Below are 16,446 nucleotides of genomic sequence, written 5' to 3' on the forward strand. Positions count from 1 at the left end.
CATTTGGACTAAAAAATTGAACTGACAGGATCAGAGTTGAAGTTATACGATTGCTAGATTGCTAATGCTAGCTTTATGGTTCAGCAGTTTGGTTCTGTTCATGGATTCTAGGATTCGAAATCCAAAATAATTAGGGACATTGGAGATATGTGCTCAAGTATATATAAGTTGACATTATGCATTAGGTCTTTTAGGCGCGCATGATATTGATATTGGTGCGAGTAAAAGATAAAAGGGAGACATCTAATCAGAGTTCTGGCTGCTGCATCCATTTTGACATTATACCAAACAAAGTTCAGAAATGATGAAGTTCCACGGTCCTTTAGAACTGACCGTGGGGCGAGGAAGGTCAGCTATAGCCTGTGTCTAGAAGTGATTCATGTTCACCAGTCAATAGAGAAATTCTGGGAAACTTGTCCAACAAAACTAGATTGGGTAGGACGTGCTGTTCCCAAGGGGAAAATGGTTGGGGTCACGTTGGGTCGATCTTTCTAACATTCGCGGGTTATTGACTGCAATGGCAAGTAACAGTTCACTGTCAAAGACCATTTATCAGACCGACCGTCTGTAGTCGGATATACTCGATGCTGAGTAGGATAAACAATTATAAACCTGGCGTAGCCATTTATTTAATTTATACGACGATTGGAACGAAGCAGCAATATAATCATGTTTAAAGATATGCCGGGCAGGGCGGCTTGCAAATAGACACATAATAAAACATAAAAAGTAACTAGATGTGTGCGAACTGCAAAGACAAGTCTTCAGTTGGAGGAGACTCCATCCTAAGAGTAGAATTTGTAGGTCTTTGCGCTTAATATGATCGACCTTAGCGCTCCGATCGGTGCTAGAATCACCAGGAGGACACCCAGTATGATGCATATCTGAAATTTCACGAGTAAATTCTTTTAGAATGCTCTTGTGGTGACTATTTGCCCTGGGAAAACAAAACAAACCCAATATGATAACTCACACAGTTGGCGAACCAGGACATACTAAACCTTCTGGGCTTGTAGATAGCCAGCCACATGACGCACGGTAGCTGAACAAAATTGGACACAAAGTCAGAGAGGCCTGAACCAACTCCATGAGCATATAAACCAATTTATTCGTGGGGGTTGGTGTTCTTGACTTGAACCGATGAGACTTACGAAATATGTTGTCGGGGCGAAAGCAAACCCTCCGAAGAATCCCAGGAGACCTCCGAAGAAAGGGAAGGTGATGGCCACAAACATGGTGAAAGCTGAGATCGAAACGAGTACAGCTAAGTTTTAACAGAAGATTATGTGCAAATGTTTCCGAGCGGAAGCCAGCTTTGATCGATGAAGCTCTTTCCATGGGTGATTATCGAGTGAGAAAACTCACCCACGTATAGATTGCGTGATACGAAACGAAGCATTGTTGAGGGCTTGAAATGGAGTTTCTTCACCAGGACAGTCTCTATCATGTCAAACACTGGCATTGCATAGAGCTGCATTCGACATGATTAAAACATTGCACAGTGAAAAAATTTGTGTATGAACCTGAGTAACCCTCTAGTTCAGTCGGCTATTCCATCATCCAAAAGAAGATTGCTTTTTTTCTTTTTTGTATGTGCAAAACCACTCTTCAGTCATTTTCTGTAAGAAGCATGTCTTGGTTCTCAAATTTCACATCATCGCTGAACGAGGACGTACATGTAGTGTTAAGAATTAGACCAGGGCACTTGCCTATCGGAGAAGAGCAAGTCACAACATACTGTCTAAATCAATTGCCACTCTTTCTAACTCTTTGCACGATGCAATTAAACAAATATAGTTTGCGCAGGAGATTGTACCTGGTAGCTACCAATGACGTGGATGACGACGAATGCATTGGCCATGATGATCAACCACGTTGGCTTTTCGAGCGAAATGAGAATATTGTCCTCGACCTTATTCCCATACACCCAGTACCCGACCAGTGCAACAGGAAAGTAACACATTGCCACGACAATGTAGGCGAACACCACTCCTCTCCACATTGGGCCCTTGGACGGCTTCGCCGGGGTCGAAGGGATGGTGGCTTGGATCTCCAACACCACATTGTGGCCCGCGTATGCAAATGCAACATCGCCTAGGGCACTGAGGAAGTTGAATACTTTTGCGGGGGTGGTGGAGGCTCGAGAGCCGTATTCAACGTTCTTTTCGATGCCCTTGTGGACGGAGGCCGCCCAAGCAATAGTAGAGTAGCTGCAAGGACAACATCCAGCTGATGTGCATACACTAAAGCTTATAAATAATTTGAAGTTCTCTTTCTTTTGAGCTAGACTTTAAGACTGAGTCATGTTCTTCCAACTTTCAACATCAATTCCGACAGCTTTGCACTTCTGGGAGACAGAAGTGGTTCTATGAAGTGGGGATCGAACAAAAGACGTTGATACCTTAAGGACATGACGGCTGCTGCCAAAGAAACCATGGATATGGCGTTAAAATTTGGGAGATGAGCGAGAACAAAATGACATGAAGCGAAGATCATGATGAAATATGTAGTCTTGAGAGGTTTGCCATTCGGTTGGGCCAAGTTGTAAATCTTCTGCAGCGATTTCCCTCCGGTGACCATGTACACAATGTCGACACCAACCTCGACAACCAGCTGCTGAGGGACCACGATATAGAGGCCGAGCTTCTCGCCAAACGCGTACTGACCAAGCTCGTGGTACCTGTCAAACCGCTTCCCGGGGACCATCTCGTGCATCTCCACCATTTGCCACAGGGTGTACAGCGTGATGACCCATGAAAGTACCAATATTACCACACCAGGACCCCTGAGCGTGATAGGAGTCAAAAAGATTATTCTGTGCTAAGTTGCGGAAACTACTTTATACATGGTTGAAGGAAAGATTTCGACATTCATCTCAGTTAAGGATGTTATCTTGATTTGAGCCTGTAATCTAATCTTCTTGTATGACTTGGTCCGGCCCTGTATTTCAAAATATTAGGTTCGATTTCAGAGTTCGTTACCATCCAAGCGCTGACATAGCATAAGGGAGACTGAGGACACCAGCTCCAACCATGGCAGTGACATTATGAAAGGTCGAGTACCACCATTTCGCATTCCTGGAAGACGTGATTGGAAGCCAATTGTCGATTTCCTTCTGCTTCTGTTTGTCGACCTGTTTCGAATCAAACCACGTGAAATCTTCGCCGTTAATCACGAAAGCAAGCGACGGTTCCTTCTACAGATATGACGGTCTCGACCGGAGCACTCATCACTAGGACTATATAAATCAGCAGCCGACTTACATCGCCGTCGCTGCCCTGACTCCCCATCGGAACGACACGAATCGCTGGCAGAACTTCACCGGAGGAGGATGAGGAAAATAAAGCACTGAGATAAACAGATGAAGGAGGGTTATGTATGCCCAATGGGTTGTTCTATCCTAGGAAGCCCAGTCGATGAATTATACGAGTATGGAAATAAAACTCCAACCCAATGACTTGGTTTGGACGGATTTCCATTTGAGGGCGACACATCTGTTTGATACAGCTGGTGGCCACGATTCTGATGCAAATGAGAGGAACCCTCTTTACTGTCATCCTAGTTTTAGAAGATTGATGCAGATTTGATGCCATCCATGGTGATCTGCAGTAATTGGGGTCGATTTTTAAGGATGCTTGATTCTTGTGCCCCTGACTCATTTGACTCCATGACGTAGAATAAGGCAAGCAAAATCGCTGATGGCCTTGTGCTTTTGGCAAGTTTGCTTTTGCAAGCTGCATTGGAGATCCCCCAATTTGACCATTTCAATTTCCCAAATGGGAATCAAGCCTTTTAAAGACCAAACAGGGCAGTAGAATGATAAGGACTCGTCGACTGTGAAAATTCCCCGATCGTCTGACCCCTGTCGGTTTCGCTGAGGGAAGCATTAGGAAAGAAATTCACCAGTTGGAGCCTTGGAGGCTCTATTGTCTGAGAACATGCTTGACGCCCTTACCCTCACATGACAGTTGGTCACACGTGAGTACTTTAGTATAACATAGTTTCTGTGTACATTTAGGAAACTGAATCGCTACACTTAGTCGCACACGCAGTCTTTGATTTTCTTTCTTTGCGAGTTCTGTTCTATTTTGGATTAATTATCGCATTGTATTCTCGACTGATTCCGCTAATGTACGTGTTGAGTTTTTCCTTTGTATCGATGCGTGACCTATGGAGTCGGTTCATTTGGTTAAAATGCTGGTGTCCGTTTTCAGTTCACCTAATGACACATTATTAAGTATGCAACCACTGCATTCTTCACCATTCGGAAACTCCAGCCATGTTAAGCGAGATCAACCGCGCGACCCTTCATATGGCCCTCGACTCTTCGGGAAAGCATCGGTCTTACAAAGTGTATTGGTTGTGTAACTTCGCGGCAGAAGTGCTGATTTTTGGTCACCGTATGGACTCATTGAACTGAATGAAGAATAATTAAAGCCAGAGTCTTTTTTATCGATTCTCAAGAAGAATTACACAGCAAGAGAAGATATATGCACACAGGAAAGGAAGAAAAGAAGCATAGAGGAGTTGGGTTTGAGTGTGTTCTCTTTCCCTAGTTCCCTGGTCACAAATTTAACCATCACAGACAAACAATGTACTTTATACTCCATGAATAACCTACCAGACTCGATCAACGATCGCCAGACGTATTCCTGCTTGAATATTTAGTCTTGCCCCCCATGGGCCATGATCTGTCTTGACGAGCACTCGAAATTTGAATCAGTCTGCATCACAGACGAACCCGATTCGCTTCCATGCGAGTCTAAGAATAGAATTTGTATGTCTTGGCCTGGATGATGATTTGCCGGAGTCCTCCGATGGGTGATAAGATCATCAAGAAAAGCCCAAAGATGATGCATACCTGGAATAAGCAAAACCCATATCAGATGAACTGAATAACGAACACGAGGCTTGATCGAGGATGAGTTACCATAGAAGGAGAACGAGTTTAACATACCCAGTTTGACCACCAGGATAAGCTAAACTTCCTCGGCTTGTAGATCGCGAGCCACATTATGCAAGGAAGCTGAAAAAAACAGGAGAAGGGGCAAGACATTAGGATTTCGTCTGAACCAGAAAGTTCCTCCAAGCATTTCGATAAGCCAACTTTTACAAAGGCCAATCCAAATCATTATATTAGCAGGAGCTTGCTTACAAAGTATGTCGTCGGGGCAAAAGCGAATCCTCCGAAAAACGAAAGAAGGCCGCCGAAGAATGGGAAAGTGATGGCTATGAACATTGTGAATGCTGCCATGACAATCGGACATCAATAACATTGACAAAAAGGAAAGACAGGAAAAGCAGGGACGGGACTTCAAACATTGCGAACTAGACCAGAATATACGAGCAAGCAACAACAGAAGGGGCATCATACTTACCAACATAGACAGTGCGAGCCACAAAACGAAGCGTTCCAGTTGGCTTGAAGTGCAATTTTTTCACTAATACAGTCTCTATCATGTCAAACACCGGCATCGCGTAAATCTGCATCAAGACCACGAAAAGATCAATTCACCGTCGCCACAAAGAACTTTGAAAGACACAAAAGAAGGAGCTTGTACATTACCTGGTAACTTCCAATAACATGGATGACGACAAACATGTTTGCCATTGCAATGAGCCACTTCGGTTTCTCCAGGGAGATGAGGATATTGTCCTTGACCGTGTTCCCAAATACATAATAACCGATTAGAGCGACTGGGAAGTAGCAGAGAGCCACGACAATGTAGGCGACAATGACTCCTCTCCACATCGGGCCCTTGGACGGCTTCTCAGGAGTGGAGGGGATAGTCGCCTGAATCTCCAGGACCACATTGTGCCCTGCATACGCGAAAGCCACATCGCCCAGGGCGCTGAAGAAGTCGAAGACCTTCCCTGGCGTGGTCGAGGCCCTGGGGCTGTACTGCACGTGCGGCTGAACGCCCTTGTCTACGGAGGCTCCCCAAGCTATGGTTGAGTAACTGAAAAATGAAGATATGAAATGTCATCCCGAATAATGTGTGGAGTTTGACTTTAATTGTATCGATTATGAGGAAGCGAATTCAGAGAGTCTAGAATAGAGTATTACCTCAGAGACATAACGGCTGCAGCGAGGGAGACGCCGGAGATGGAGTTGAAGTTGGGGAGGTGGGAGAGGACAAAGTGGACAGAGGCAAAGATCATGATGAAGTAGGTGGTCTTTATCTTCTTGCAGCCCGAGCCCGAGCCCGAGCCCGAGCCCGAGCCCGAGCACACGGTGTCGTGGAACTTCTCCAGCGACTTCCCTCCTGTGACCATGTACACGATGTTGACACCGACCTCGACAATCAGCTGCTGAGGGACCACGATATAGAGTCCGAGCTTCTCGCCGAACGCGTACTGCCCGAGCTCATGGTACCGATCGAACCTCCTCCCGGGGACCATCTCGTGCATCTCGACCATTTGCCACAGCGTGTACAGGGTGATGACCCATGACAGGACTAGCACGGCTACACCAGGACCCCTAGAAAAAATCAAAGAAACACACAAAGCAGCCAAGTTACATAAGACAGGACGACTCATAAGTTCAACCTGCAAACCGATGGCTACTACACTGCAACTTGGGATTGATTCGGTAACCGGTAGGCAAACTTATTCATCAAATTTGCACAAAACGCTAGTTGCACTAAAACTAGGCACAGGGAAAGAAAGAGATGGTAGACTCAGGACAGCTCAACTGGCTAGAGGAGAAATATAACTAAGGACTAGATTGATTCAAGACCAACTTCTTCCACATTGTCATAGATTCGAAATTTGGCATACCATCCGAGTTCGGACATGGCGTAGGGGAGGCTGAGGACGCCGGCTCCGACCATGGCCGTGACATTGTGGAAGGCCGAGTACCACCATTTCGCGGTCCTCGCAGAGGTGATGGGAAGCCAGTCGTCGATTTCCTTCTGCTTCGCTAGTTTCTCCTCAATCTGTGTGATTGATCATGAAGCATTTGTTTAGCTTTAGATCTAGCTTAGGATAAAAAAAATCGCTCTGTCTGATTTGCATTTACCTAAAACTAGAATTTTTTTTTTTAAACCTAAAACTAGAATGACTAAACAAGAATGTAGCAGCATTTTGCTCCCAAAGTAACAATCAGCTATTTGCAAACGAGCCCGCCAATCGTAGCATTTAACCCTATCCTAAATTCGACATCGTGCATATCGAAATATCCTACTTCCCTTGACAATGGAGTTTATACACTTTTTATATACATATGATCTTCCTTAATTAACCCATTAGCTTAAGCTTTTGGGTTGGACTTTCTTATATGGTATCAAAGGTTCTATCCTTTTAGCTTTCTTAATCCAGTTTTCACGCCTCTTGACTATGGGGTTATATGCATTTTCATATACATGTAATCTTTCTTCACCTATGGATTTAAGCATTTTAATTGGATTTTCAAACAGTGGGATGGTTATGTCGACATGTCATGATTTACACCACATGATGTTAGCGGGATAAATTGTCCGAAAAGTCCTAAACCCATTGTACGGCGGCCAGCTCCGTCCTAAACTCTTCAATTTTGCCAATTCAGTCTTAAATCTTATAACGATTTGCCAATTTTAGTCATAAGTCTTTCGACAATTTGACAATGTAGCCATTCTAGCCGATTTTGGTCGGAAATCGCCGACGTGGCGGTCCACGTTAACGCTGGTCAGCCGTACCACATAGAACGGTCAACGACTACGTCAACGATTTCTAACTAAAATTGATCGGAAAGACTATATTGATAAATCACCAAAAATTTTAAAACTAAATTGACAAAATCAAAATGTTCAAAACTGAATCGGACGTCGTACGAAAGATTTCATGGATTTTTAGACGGTGCCAAAAATAATCAATCGCCGTGGTCATGACTATGAAGTCACATAATCAGAGCAAGATGCAAGACCTGCCTTTGAAAATGACATCCATTCTCTTTTTTAAAACGATTCATTGAATTTGAACATTTTTCCGTTACTAGCTAATTTAAAAAAATCGCAAATCTGACGATGGATCATATCGGTTAACGTGCGCCGAAGAAAGAGATCGAATATTCAAAAATATATATATAAAGAAAATTATCAACTATATATATATATTATTTTATTTTTTGGTCGAAACTATATTTCAAATGTCGATTGGGTTATGACAACTAAGCCACGTGGAAGAGTGAACCTTACATCCATCTCTCATTAATATATATATAAGCTAAATTCCCTAATCATCGGGGAAGTACTTAAAATTAAAAATTAATAAAAAAACCCGAACGAGCTTGATTTTAAAGACATGCAATGCAATTCGTCGTGTCAAAAGGGGCAATTCGTCGCTTACTTTGATGTAATGAATTTTCGATCCATCATTTGAAAATTTTCGTTCAAGTATCGTAACTTTTGGATTAAAAAAAAAAGACTTTCACTCTAACGACACGACGAATTACATTGTAAATTATGGCACTCAAGTAAGCAAGCGTTATACGAAAATTATAATAATTATAGTGTCCTTTTCAAAACCACTATTGCCTTTGAAACGGTGATCGTTTTTTAACCAACCACGAAGGTACTGACATCATTCGAAGAGTACATAGTACCAATAATACAAGAGCTACGCGCCATAGCCCGAGAGGACGAGGATGCTTCTGGTCCCCGACGGCTTCGCTTTTGGATTTTTGCATTGATACCATCGCTCCTTGATTTAGAAAACTTTGATAAGGTTCATGGTTTTAAACAGTTCATTTAGTACTTAAAAAAAATAAGAATAGAAAGCACTTCAAACAGTTTGAACTGTATTTAGAATTTTCGACAAAATAGCAAATATTTAGTTTTCGCTTGGTCTTTATGTAACTATGAATTAGTATCATAAAGAGGTGCACCCATCGAAAAGTTGACACATAACTTTATGGATGAATTATGTAAATCGATTTTAGTACCCTTAACGTTATGGCAAAATTCGAAAGGGTGCCCCTCGTATGCCTTTCCCTCCTTACACGCCACGCGCTAATCGCGGGACGCGAAATAAAAATAAATAACTATAATCACGAAAATGGTAATTTTTTGTCGATAAACATTACAAGAATAGGATTAGCCTATAGATTTTGAGGTCGAAAATGAGAACAGAGGACATGGCGGCACCACGTACCCCGTTCTGCACCTTCTTCACCATCTCAGAAGCAGAGCATCGATTTGCCCTGAACTGTGACTTTCCATCTTACACAGAGAGAGAGAGAGGTGAGGAGAGAGGGGACTCACGGAGTGGCGGTAGCCGGACTTCTCATCGGGCAGGCCTTGCGTTCCCATGGCGGCTTCCGCTACAATCGGCGGCGGCGGCGGCGACGCGGCTAAACGGTTCGCACCCTTTAAGCGACGCGAAACTCAGCTCTAGCTCTAGCGCAGAGAGAGAAACAGAGGGAAACAGAGAGTGGGAGCATTGCTGCTTACATGGGTACTCTGTCCTGCGTATTTAAAGGGGGGAGGAAGAAGAAGGAACCAGCCGGATGCTGATAACTTACCCACTCCATCACATTCACACATTAACGTTACACACAACGTACACAGAGAGAGAGAGAGAGAGAGAGAGAGAATTGAAGGAGACGTCTTGTGGTTTGACTTTCGGGAGTCATCCTCGATGTGGCCCATTTGCTTCCTAAGCTGGATCCATGGGGAAGATTCCAGGAAAACGGATCTGCCCGCCCGCAATCTGCACGTCGACCCGATTAATTTAATTTTGCTTATATATTCGTTCCTGCATAAAACGATTTGGGGTGATGAGTGAATGACCATGATTGGATATCGAAGACATCGTAGCTTCCTGTTTTGTACAGAGAGGACGGATTTGCCATGAGCATTTTCGAATATGTTATGCGAGTCCGGCGGATTCGGCTATAGGTTTTCTGTGATGGGGATCCGATTAAAGAAATAAAATCTTGGCGACGTCTTGATCCCGTCCGGCCTCCAGATTCCCGGATCTCCCACCCCGTTCGCATCGCCGTGATGCCCGAAAACAAGGGATTGTCGAGTGTCTTCGAGTGAAACATGGACGGCGAGCAGGGATTTTAGCACTGAGTTGGCATTCGAATAGACCATGCGATTTAGGGGGGGCAAGTATGGTTGTGATTTGCTCGCATTGCATGGTTTGGCCTCATTTGGTTAGTATCGATTTTTAGGCGGTTTTCTTGACGAGATAGACGTAGGAAGTTAAGAAATGGATTTCGTACCGAAAAATTACCCAAATGGTCCGAACATATTGTGCGAATGCCAGTTCAATTCTAAACTTTTTAATTTTGTCAATTTAGTCCTAAACCTTTGCGTGAAATTACAATGCAGTTATTCCGGCTAATTCTTGTCGGAAATTACTAACATAGCGGTCCAATCATTACCGATCATCGAAACTGACAATATTGAAAAGTTTGAAACCAAATTAACATTCATGCAATAGGTTTAGAACTAATGCGTACATGGAACTCCCTTTGTCTGCAATTGGTTGTGCATCATATGTACTCAATCCATGTAGGTGTAATTAAGTCAGACCGACTTAATGCAATGGATTATAATCATGAATTAATCTTGTGCAATTACTCTACGGCTTACAAAATAGAGTTTTTATTTATCAAATCCATGGCAAATCCAATGGAATGACAAACGGAGAGAGATAACGCATCTTTCGCTCCAATTAATAGCTCGGTTGACATTACTAGCCCCAAAGTCAATTGGATTCTCACGAATGTCGAGTTAATTAAACGCCTACTCTTGGATGTGGCAAATTCTACGTTCGAAACAAAAGGGTTCTCTCATTCGATGTAATCTTGGCGGCACGCATGTCGCCTCGTGGGTAAGAGAGTCTTAGCAGATCGATATGCACAAAAGGAACGATTTGTGAAATTAGTCGAGCCAATTCATAGAAAATGTTAAGATATTCCATTGTTTTCACTCGCAAAAGATAATTGGAATCTGATGGAATCCATGGTTGCAAGGAATATTCATAGTTTAGGGTAATCAAACGCGGCATTTTTAGGGAACTGATAGTTGGAAAATTAGCTGTTTTTGTACTCTTCTTAGTTCATTATTTGCTGCTTAAGTATTGGTTGGTCCCAAGAAAAAAAGGGTCGTGTTGGAAAAAAAAAGATAAAAAAAATACTAATTTTGTCAATTTCATTTTTTCAATTTTCAATGCCTCTTTTTAACTTGGAAAAAGCAATATTTTTTGGGAAGGTCGTCGATCATGCATGCCCATTCCCCTTGTTGCTGCTACTACTAGTACTATTATTATTATTATTAATTAACCAACCCACAGTTTTCATATGATAAGATTGAATTATCACTGCACATGCTTATCGAATAAATCACCACAACATTCCACGTGATTCATTCAACCTTTGAACTTTCTCTATTGCTTTCTTCAATTGAAAGCACGAGAATTTTCCTTCTTTTTTTTTTGTCTACATTTAAAGGCATAAATTGCTTACTCGATTGCATAATGCAGTTACTTAGTTCGCGCGTTGCGTGGAAGTATGTAAAGCCATCTCGTTGTCTTATCATGAAAGCACCACAGATTAACAATAAGATATCCCGAATCTTGGAATTAAAACAAAAGGGGCGGAGGGTTCTCCCAAATATCTAAGAACTCGGAATAAAAAAAAAATATTTCGCTCGATTTTAAATAAGGAGTAATGATTAGATTTAATTAAAGTTTGATTATGAATGCAAATGAATTTGACATATTGACCTTTCCGTTCGGCTTTGTCCTCTTTGTTTTGGACGTGATCAATAGATACATAAATCTCCTTTTCAAGACTTGATATGTATCTTTTCAGTCCTATTTGTCTGTGTTTTCTTAAAAAGCAGAGGCCTAATTCCCAAAAAAATCCCAAACTTTACACTTTGTCCCAATTATACCCTGACCTTTTTTTTTGTCTCAAGAAAAACCTCAAACTTTTATCCGAGTCCCAAATCTGCCCTACCGTTATAACTCTGTCCAATTAACGTCAAAAAAAAAAAAAAGAACCAAGAATGCGGTGTGGCCAAGCCTTCGCGGTGGCCGCCGCCCTGCCGGGGAAGGAGCGGCGGCCCTCGCTGCCGGCGGCCCTCGGCCGGCGCTCGGCGGCCGGCCGTCTAGGGCGAGGGTCGCGTCCCCGACGGGAGCCGCAAGCCCTCGCGGCGACTCGCCCGGGCGGCGAGGCGGGGGAAAGCCCGGCGAGGCCGCCGACCCCGTGCGAGGCCTCGCCCGGGTCGCCCACCCTAGGCGAGGCTACCCTCCCCAGATCGGGGCCGCAGCCTCGCCGGCGACTAACCCGAGGCCGGCGAGGGTCGCCGCCTCGAGAAAGCCCGGGCGAGGGCCGCGCCTGTGCGAGGCCTCGCCCGGGGTCGCCCACCTTGGGCGAGGCCACCCTCCCCCGGACGGGGCCGCAGCCCTCGCCGGCGACTCGCCGGGCGGCGAGGGTCGCCGGCCTAGGAAGGCCGGGCGAGGCCTCGCCCTCGGGGTCGCCCACCCCGGGTGAGGCCTTGCCGGGGTCCTGCGGCCCTCGCGGGCCTCCCGGGCTGGCGGCGACCCTCGCCGGCCCGGGAGAGTCGCGGCGAGGCCCGCAGCCCCGATCCGGGGCGAGGGTCGCGCCCTCCCCGCATTGGGGCCGCAGCCCCGCGGCTGACTCGCCGCCCGGGCCGGCGAGGCTGCCGACCTTCGGGAAGGCCCCGAAGGCGAGGGCCGCCGCTCTTCCCCGGCGGTAGGCCCGCCACCGCGAAGGCTTGGCCACGCGGCACCGCCGGGTTCTGTTTTTTTTTTTTTTTTTTTTTGGACGTTAATTGGACGGAGTTATAACGGTAGGGCAGATTTGGGACTTGGATAAAAGTTTGAGGTTTTTCTTGAGACAAAAAAAAGTTCAGGGTATAATTGGGACAAAGTGTAAAGTTTGGGGTTTTTTTGGGAATTAGGCCAGAAAGCAACTTCTTTGTTTTTCGCGCAATAATTTACAGTATTATCAAAATTTCAAAAAAAAAATAATAATTATACATCAACCTAAGCATATATATTTATGTAACTTTCGTCTCGGGTTAAAAAGAAAGTTGAAATACGTCCCGCCATAAGATTTATGCGTATGGACCCACCATCACCGTCTTTGAAGTTTGAAAACGGACAAGGATGAGTGGAGCAATTTGATTATTCAAAAGGCATTGTACATTGAATGCGATGGTTTGACTTTTCAAAATGGATTCGATTTGGAAACGATAAGCTTGGGGTTTCGGAAGCTCGCTTTGGCACGAAGAATCTCCATAATTTCACATTCAAGTTGCTTCTTTCCTCCACTTAGATTATAATTCTAACATAAAAGGCGGTCTGAAGTCTATTATTATTTATTATTACATTTGGACTATGTTCTTCGTCCTATTGGGAAATGGAAGTGTCGGGGAATGAGCCGGAAATGAGGGTCAACTCATGAAATAGCCGCGCTCCACCTACGTCTCTTCCTCATTCGTTCCTTCCTCATCCTCGCCAACGACTTTCTCAATCACTTACTATGACTAGGCACCGATTTGCCATTCCTATGATAAAAAAGCGCCAACCCTGTTGTTCGAAATCGCCACGACCCTTGACCACCGAATCTTCTCTCTCCCCCTCTCGACCCATCACGGCCACAAACCACGGGTCGTCATCGGGCATAGCTAACTCTGGCCACCGTCGATGGCCCCGAATGGCTTTGGACAAAGTTGTCGGCCCGACGGGATTGTCGTTATCGAAGGAAAAAGAAAAAGAAAAATAAAAAATTGAGATGAGCGGGCACGGACAGGGCACTCCTGTCAAAGGCTAGTTTTGGGTTTTGGCCCGTTTAAATCTATCGTACACCCGTCAAACGGATGTGATTAGATTGGATCAAGTTTGGGTCGAGTTGAAAACGATGTGACCCAAATATTCATTTTATATCCAATGTTAAACTCAGCGATCCAACCCAAATCCGAATCGATCCGACCCAGAATCCATTTGTAGCAACTTTTCTCCTTAAATTTTTGCCTTTGAAGAATGGGCTACTCCATGTACTAGCTCGTCAAATTAGTGAAGGAGCTCAAGGGTCGGGTTGTAAACGGGGCTGTGAAGGTGGTGGCAAAATTTTGGGTTTCCTTATAAGTACAATTTGTCACAGTAGTGTGCATTCGCCGAGCCAAAGGTCGAAGAAAATCAAAAGATGACAGAAGCAGAGTCGACGAATGGAGAATGGAAATTTGTCCGGATACAATCCGTCTTGTCAATTCGAAGGTCCAATTTGTCAACAACCCCGTGGAATTGGGAACACCAAAAAGGTCCGACGACTTGGACGAACGGGAAACGGCGGTCAACGCCCCCTGTTTGGTATCGCATGCAATGCGCGCTCTTTTAGGCCCCACATGCTTTTTTCCATAACCTTTGACAACTTTTGAAGTTTTTTGTCATGAACTCAAACACAACTCTCAAGTTGATCCTTCTCGTTTCCTTCGCGTAGGCCAGTGGATGCTGCTTAATTAAAGCCTTGATTAACACTTGAAATCCCGTCTCCTTGGAGCGTTTGTTAGAACGAATATATGCGTGATTGGAACAAGGGAACATCTCTCGTTCGCACCGATTATTTCCGGTTGAATCGGTACAACTCTTGGACCAAAACGATCTTCCCCGCAATCAATAGTCAATTTGTGTTTGATAATCACAAGCACAACCATGATATGGCGTACAAAGGAATTCCTAACGTATATACATGTGTACAACTTCTGAGGTCACACTTAATTTAAGTATACGCATGTTTAATCATTTTGATAATCCGATAGGCGACAAATTAGAATCGGGCAATACAAATTGCGAAAAAGAAAGGATAAGTAATCGAGGCATTTTGTCCATATAATGTATGTGGTGTTCGTTTTCATCAACTAGTGAAAAAGAGTCGTTGTTACTTGGAAGGAACATGGGAACAGTAGGAAGAGTACAGACGCTAGGAAACAACTGAATGCAAAAAGAAATTCCAACATCGTTTTCAGGAGAGAATGTCAATCGTAAATGCCGTCGTTGGCAGTTCAAGTCGGTCGCTCATCACTTACTGCTGTTTAATGTCGTAATGGGCATGGAAACTTCGTGGGAAGCAGCAGGTCGGAGAAATTCCATTTGGTAAGCCCATAAGAGGTGGAAGAAGCGGCCCACTTAGCAAGTTTGTGGGCTGTGACTTTAAGATCTCTTGAGATAACAAGCGACGGATCCACTGTTCAAAAACGTTGAGTCGCATTTGAAATAAGATGAGCAGTGCTCCAACTGGGAATGGAAGAGCTCTGGTTGACATCAGTGGCTCCTGAGTCTAAGGCAAGATGAACCGGAAGTCGTAGCAGCAAGAGCTTTGAGCTTCCTCGGCCAAGGCGGTGAGATGATGGGAGCAAGAGACAGGGTCAAGGATGTGTAGGAGACGATCTTTGATATGCCCGGCTGGCGAAAAGGGTCAGGTTAGAAGAGGCCAACTAGGGTTTCTCATAGAGAATGTGATGGAGGGATTCGGCAGAGTTTTGACAGATCGGGCAACTTGGGTTGTGGACAGAAATTCGAAAACAAGTTTTGAGACTGTCCAGATGATTTTCCAAAGTTTCAAAACGTCAGGAGAATGAGAAGGGAGACAGTGAGATTGATCGGTCGGTATCCAGATTTGGCAGAATATGAACCTGATCGAGAGAGAGAGAGATCCCCGTTGTCAGAAAAGACTATTTGGAATGAATATCTATCCATTTATCGTTACAACAAAGGACAAGAACTACTATTGGAAAGGAAAAGCAGTAGTCTAGTCTCGAATCAATAAAAAACATCGATTAAGTATTTGAAACAATTGGCTGTAGGAGACTAGCAACCGAGGGTTAGGGATAACACTAGAATCTTTCTTACCAATTCCTAAGCGCAGCCTAAGATGCTAAAAATTTATTTTTCACCCATTTTTTCTCAGTAACAAAAAGGTTAGCATGTAGAAGTAGTATATGTTGGTCGCAAAAAACGACACCCAAGATCTCCATAGCTAGAAATCTAGAACACAATAATAGAGTAAAATGAATTTGTGTACGTGATTTGGAATCCATCGTTTTTTATGCGGAATAGCGACGATCCCCAGCGCAAGTCTTTTTTTCTATTACTTTCTGTATCACTGGCTCGATGTTTGCCCCTTATGTGAGATAATTTGTGCGTTAGGATTAGAGAAGAGACTTGAGCACTATTTATAGAGTTTTAAGCTAGGCCATCTCATCACGAGCCGGGCCTTACTCAGTCCACACTAACCAGTCCTATATTAGACTAATTAAGAAACTTTATATTTGACCTTATTAGACCAATCTCGTAAAACAGTAAATTACAATATCAATTCATGTAGCCCACATTAGAAAAACTCTTACATTCTCCCACTTGAGCTATATTAATTGAAATTGTACTATATGTGCGCACCTTTATGTTGGTCTAGAGATGATTCTTAATAGTCAA

At 44.0% G+C, this 16,446-nt stretch overlaps 2 protein-coding genes across 3 annotated transcripts; both read right to left on the reverse strand.

Annotated features, from left to right (window-relative positions):
* Positions 1-231: 231 nt before the first annotated feature.
* On the reverse strand, positions 232-4,303 carry LOC115664185 (lysine histidine transporter 1-like). The gene is made up of 8 exons (XM_030586125.2): positions 3,264-4,303; positions 2,982-3,133; positions 2,402-2,785; positions 1,817-2,210; positions 1,366-1,471; positions 1,152-1,243; positions 974-1,042; positions 232-884 (listed from the first exon to the last, which is right to left on the reverse strand). The coding sequence occupies exons 1-8, from the start codon at positions 3,288-3,290 to the stop codon at positions 786-788; spliced, it is 1,323 nt and encodes a 440-aa protein (XP_030441985.2). The 5' UTR covers positions 3,291-4,303; the 3' UTR covers positions 232-785.
* A 114-nt stretch (positions 4,304-4,417) lies between these two features.
* Positions 4,418-9,462, reverse strand: LOC115664186 (lysine histidine transporter 1-like). 2 transcript variants are annotated; one of them, XM_056320370.1, is made up of 9 exons: positions 9,240-9,462; positions 6,781-6,938; positions 6,222-6,481; positions 6,068-6,191; positions 5,567-5,960; positions 5,379-5,484; positions 5,156-5,247; positions 4,958-5,026; positions 4,418-4,861 (listed from the first exon to the last, which is right to left on the reverse strand). In XM_056320370.1, the coding sequence occupies exons 1-9, from the start codon at positions 9,285-9,287 to the stop codon at positions 4,763-4,765; spliced, it is 1,350 nt and encodes a 449-aa protein (XP_056176345.1). In that variant the 5' UTR covers positions 9,288-9,462; the 3' UTR covers positions 4,418-4,762. The 2 variants fall into 2 exon arrangements, with proteins under 2 accessions (XP_056176345.1, XP_030441986.1); XM_030586126.2 differs by having other exon boundaries at positions 6,068-6,481.
* Between the last annotated feature and the right edge of the window lie 6,984 nt (positions 9,463-16,446).

Source organism: Syzygium oleosum, unplaced genomic scaffold (genome assembly GCF_021117445.2).
Source record: "Syzygium oleosum isolate NSW1041296 unplaced genomic scaffold, Sole_v2.1 Sole_v2.20, whole genome shotgun sequence".
NCBI lineage: Eukaryota > Viridiplantae > Streptophyta > Magnoliopsida > Myrtales > Myrtaceae > Syzygium > Syzygium oleosum.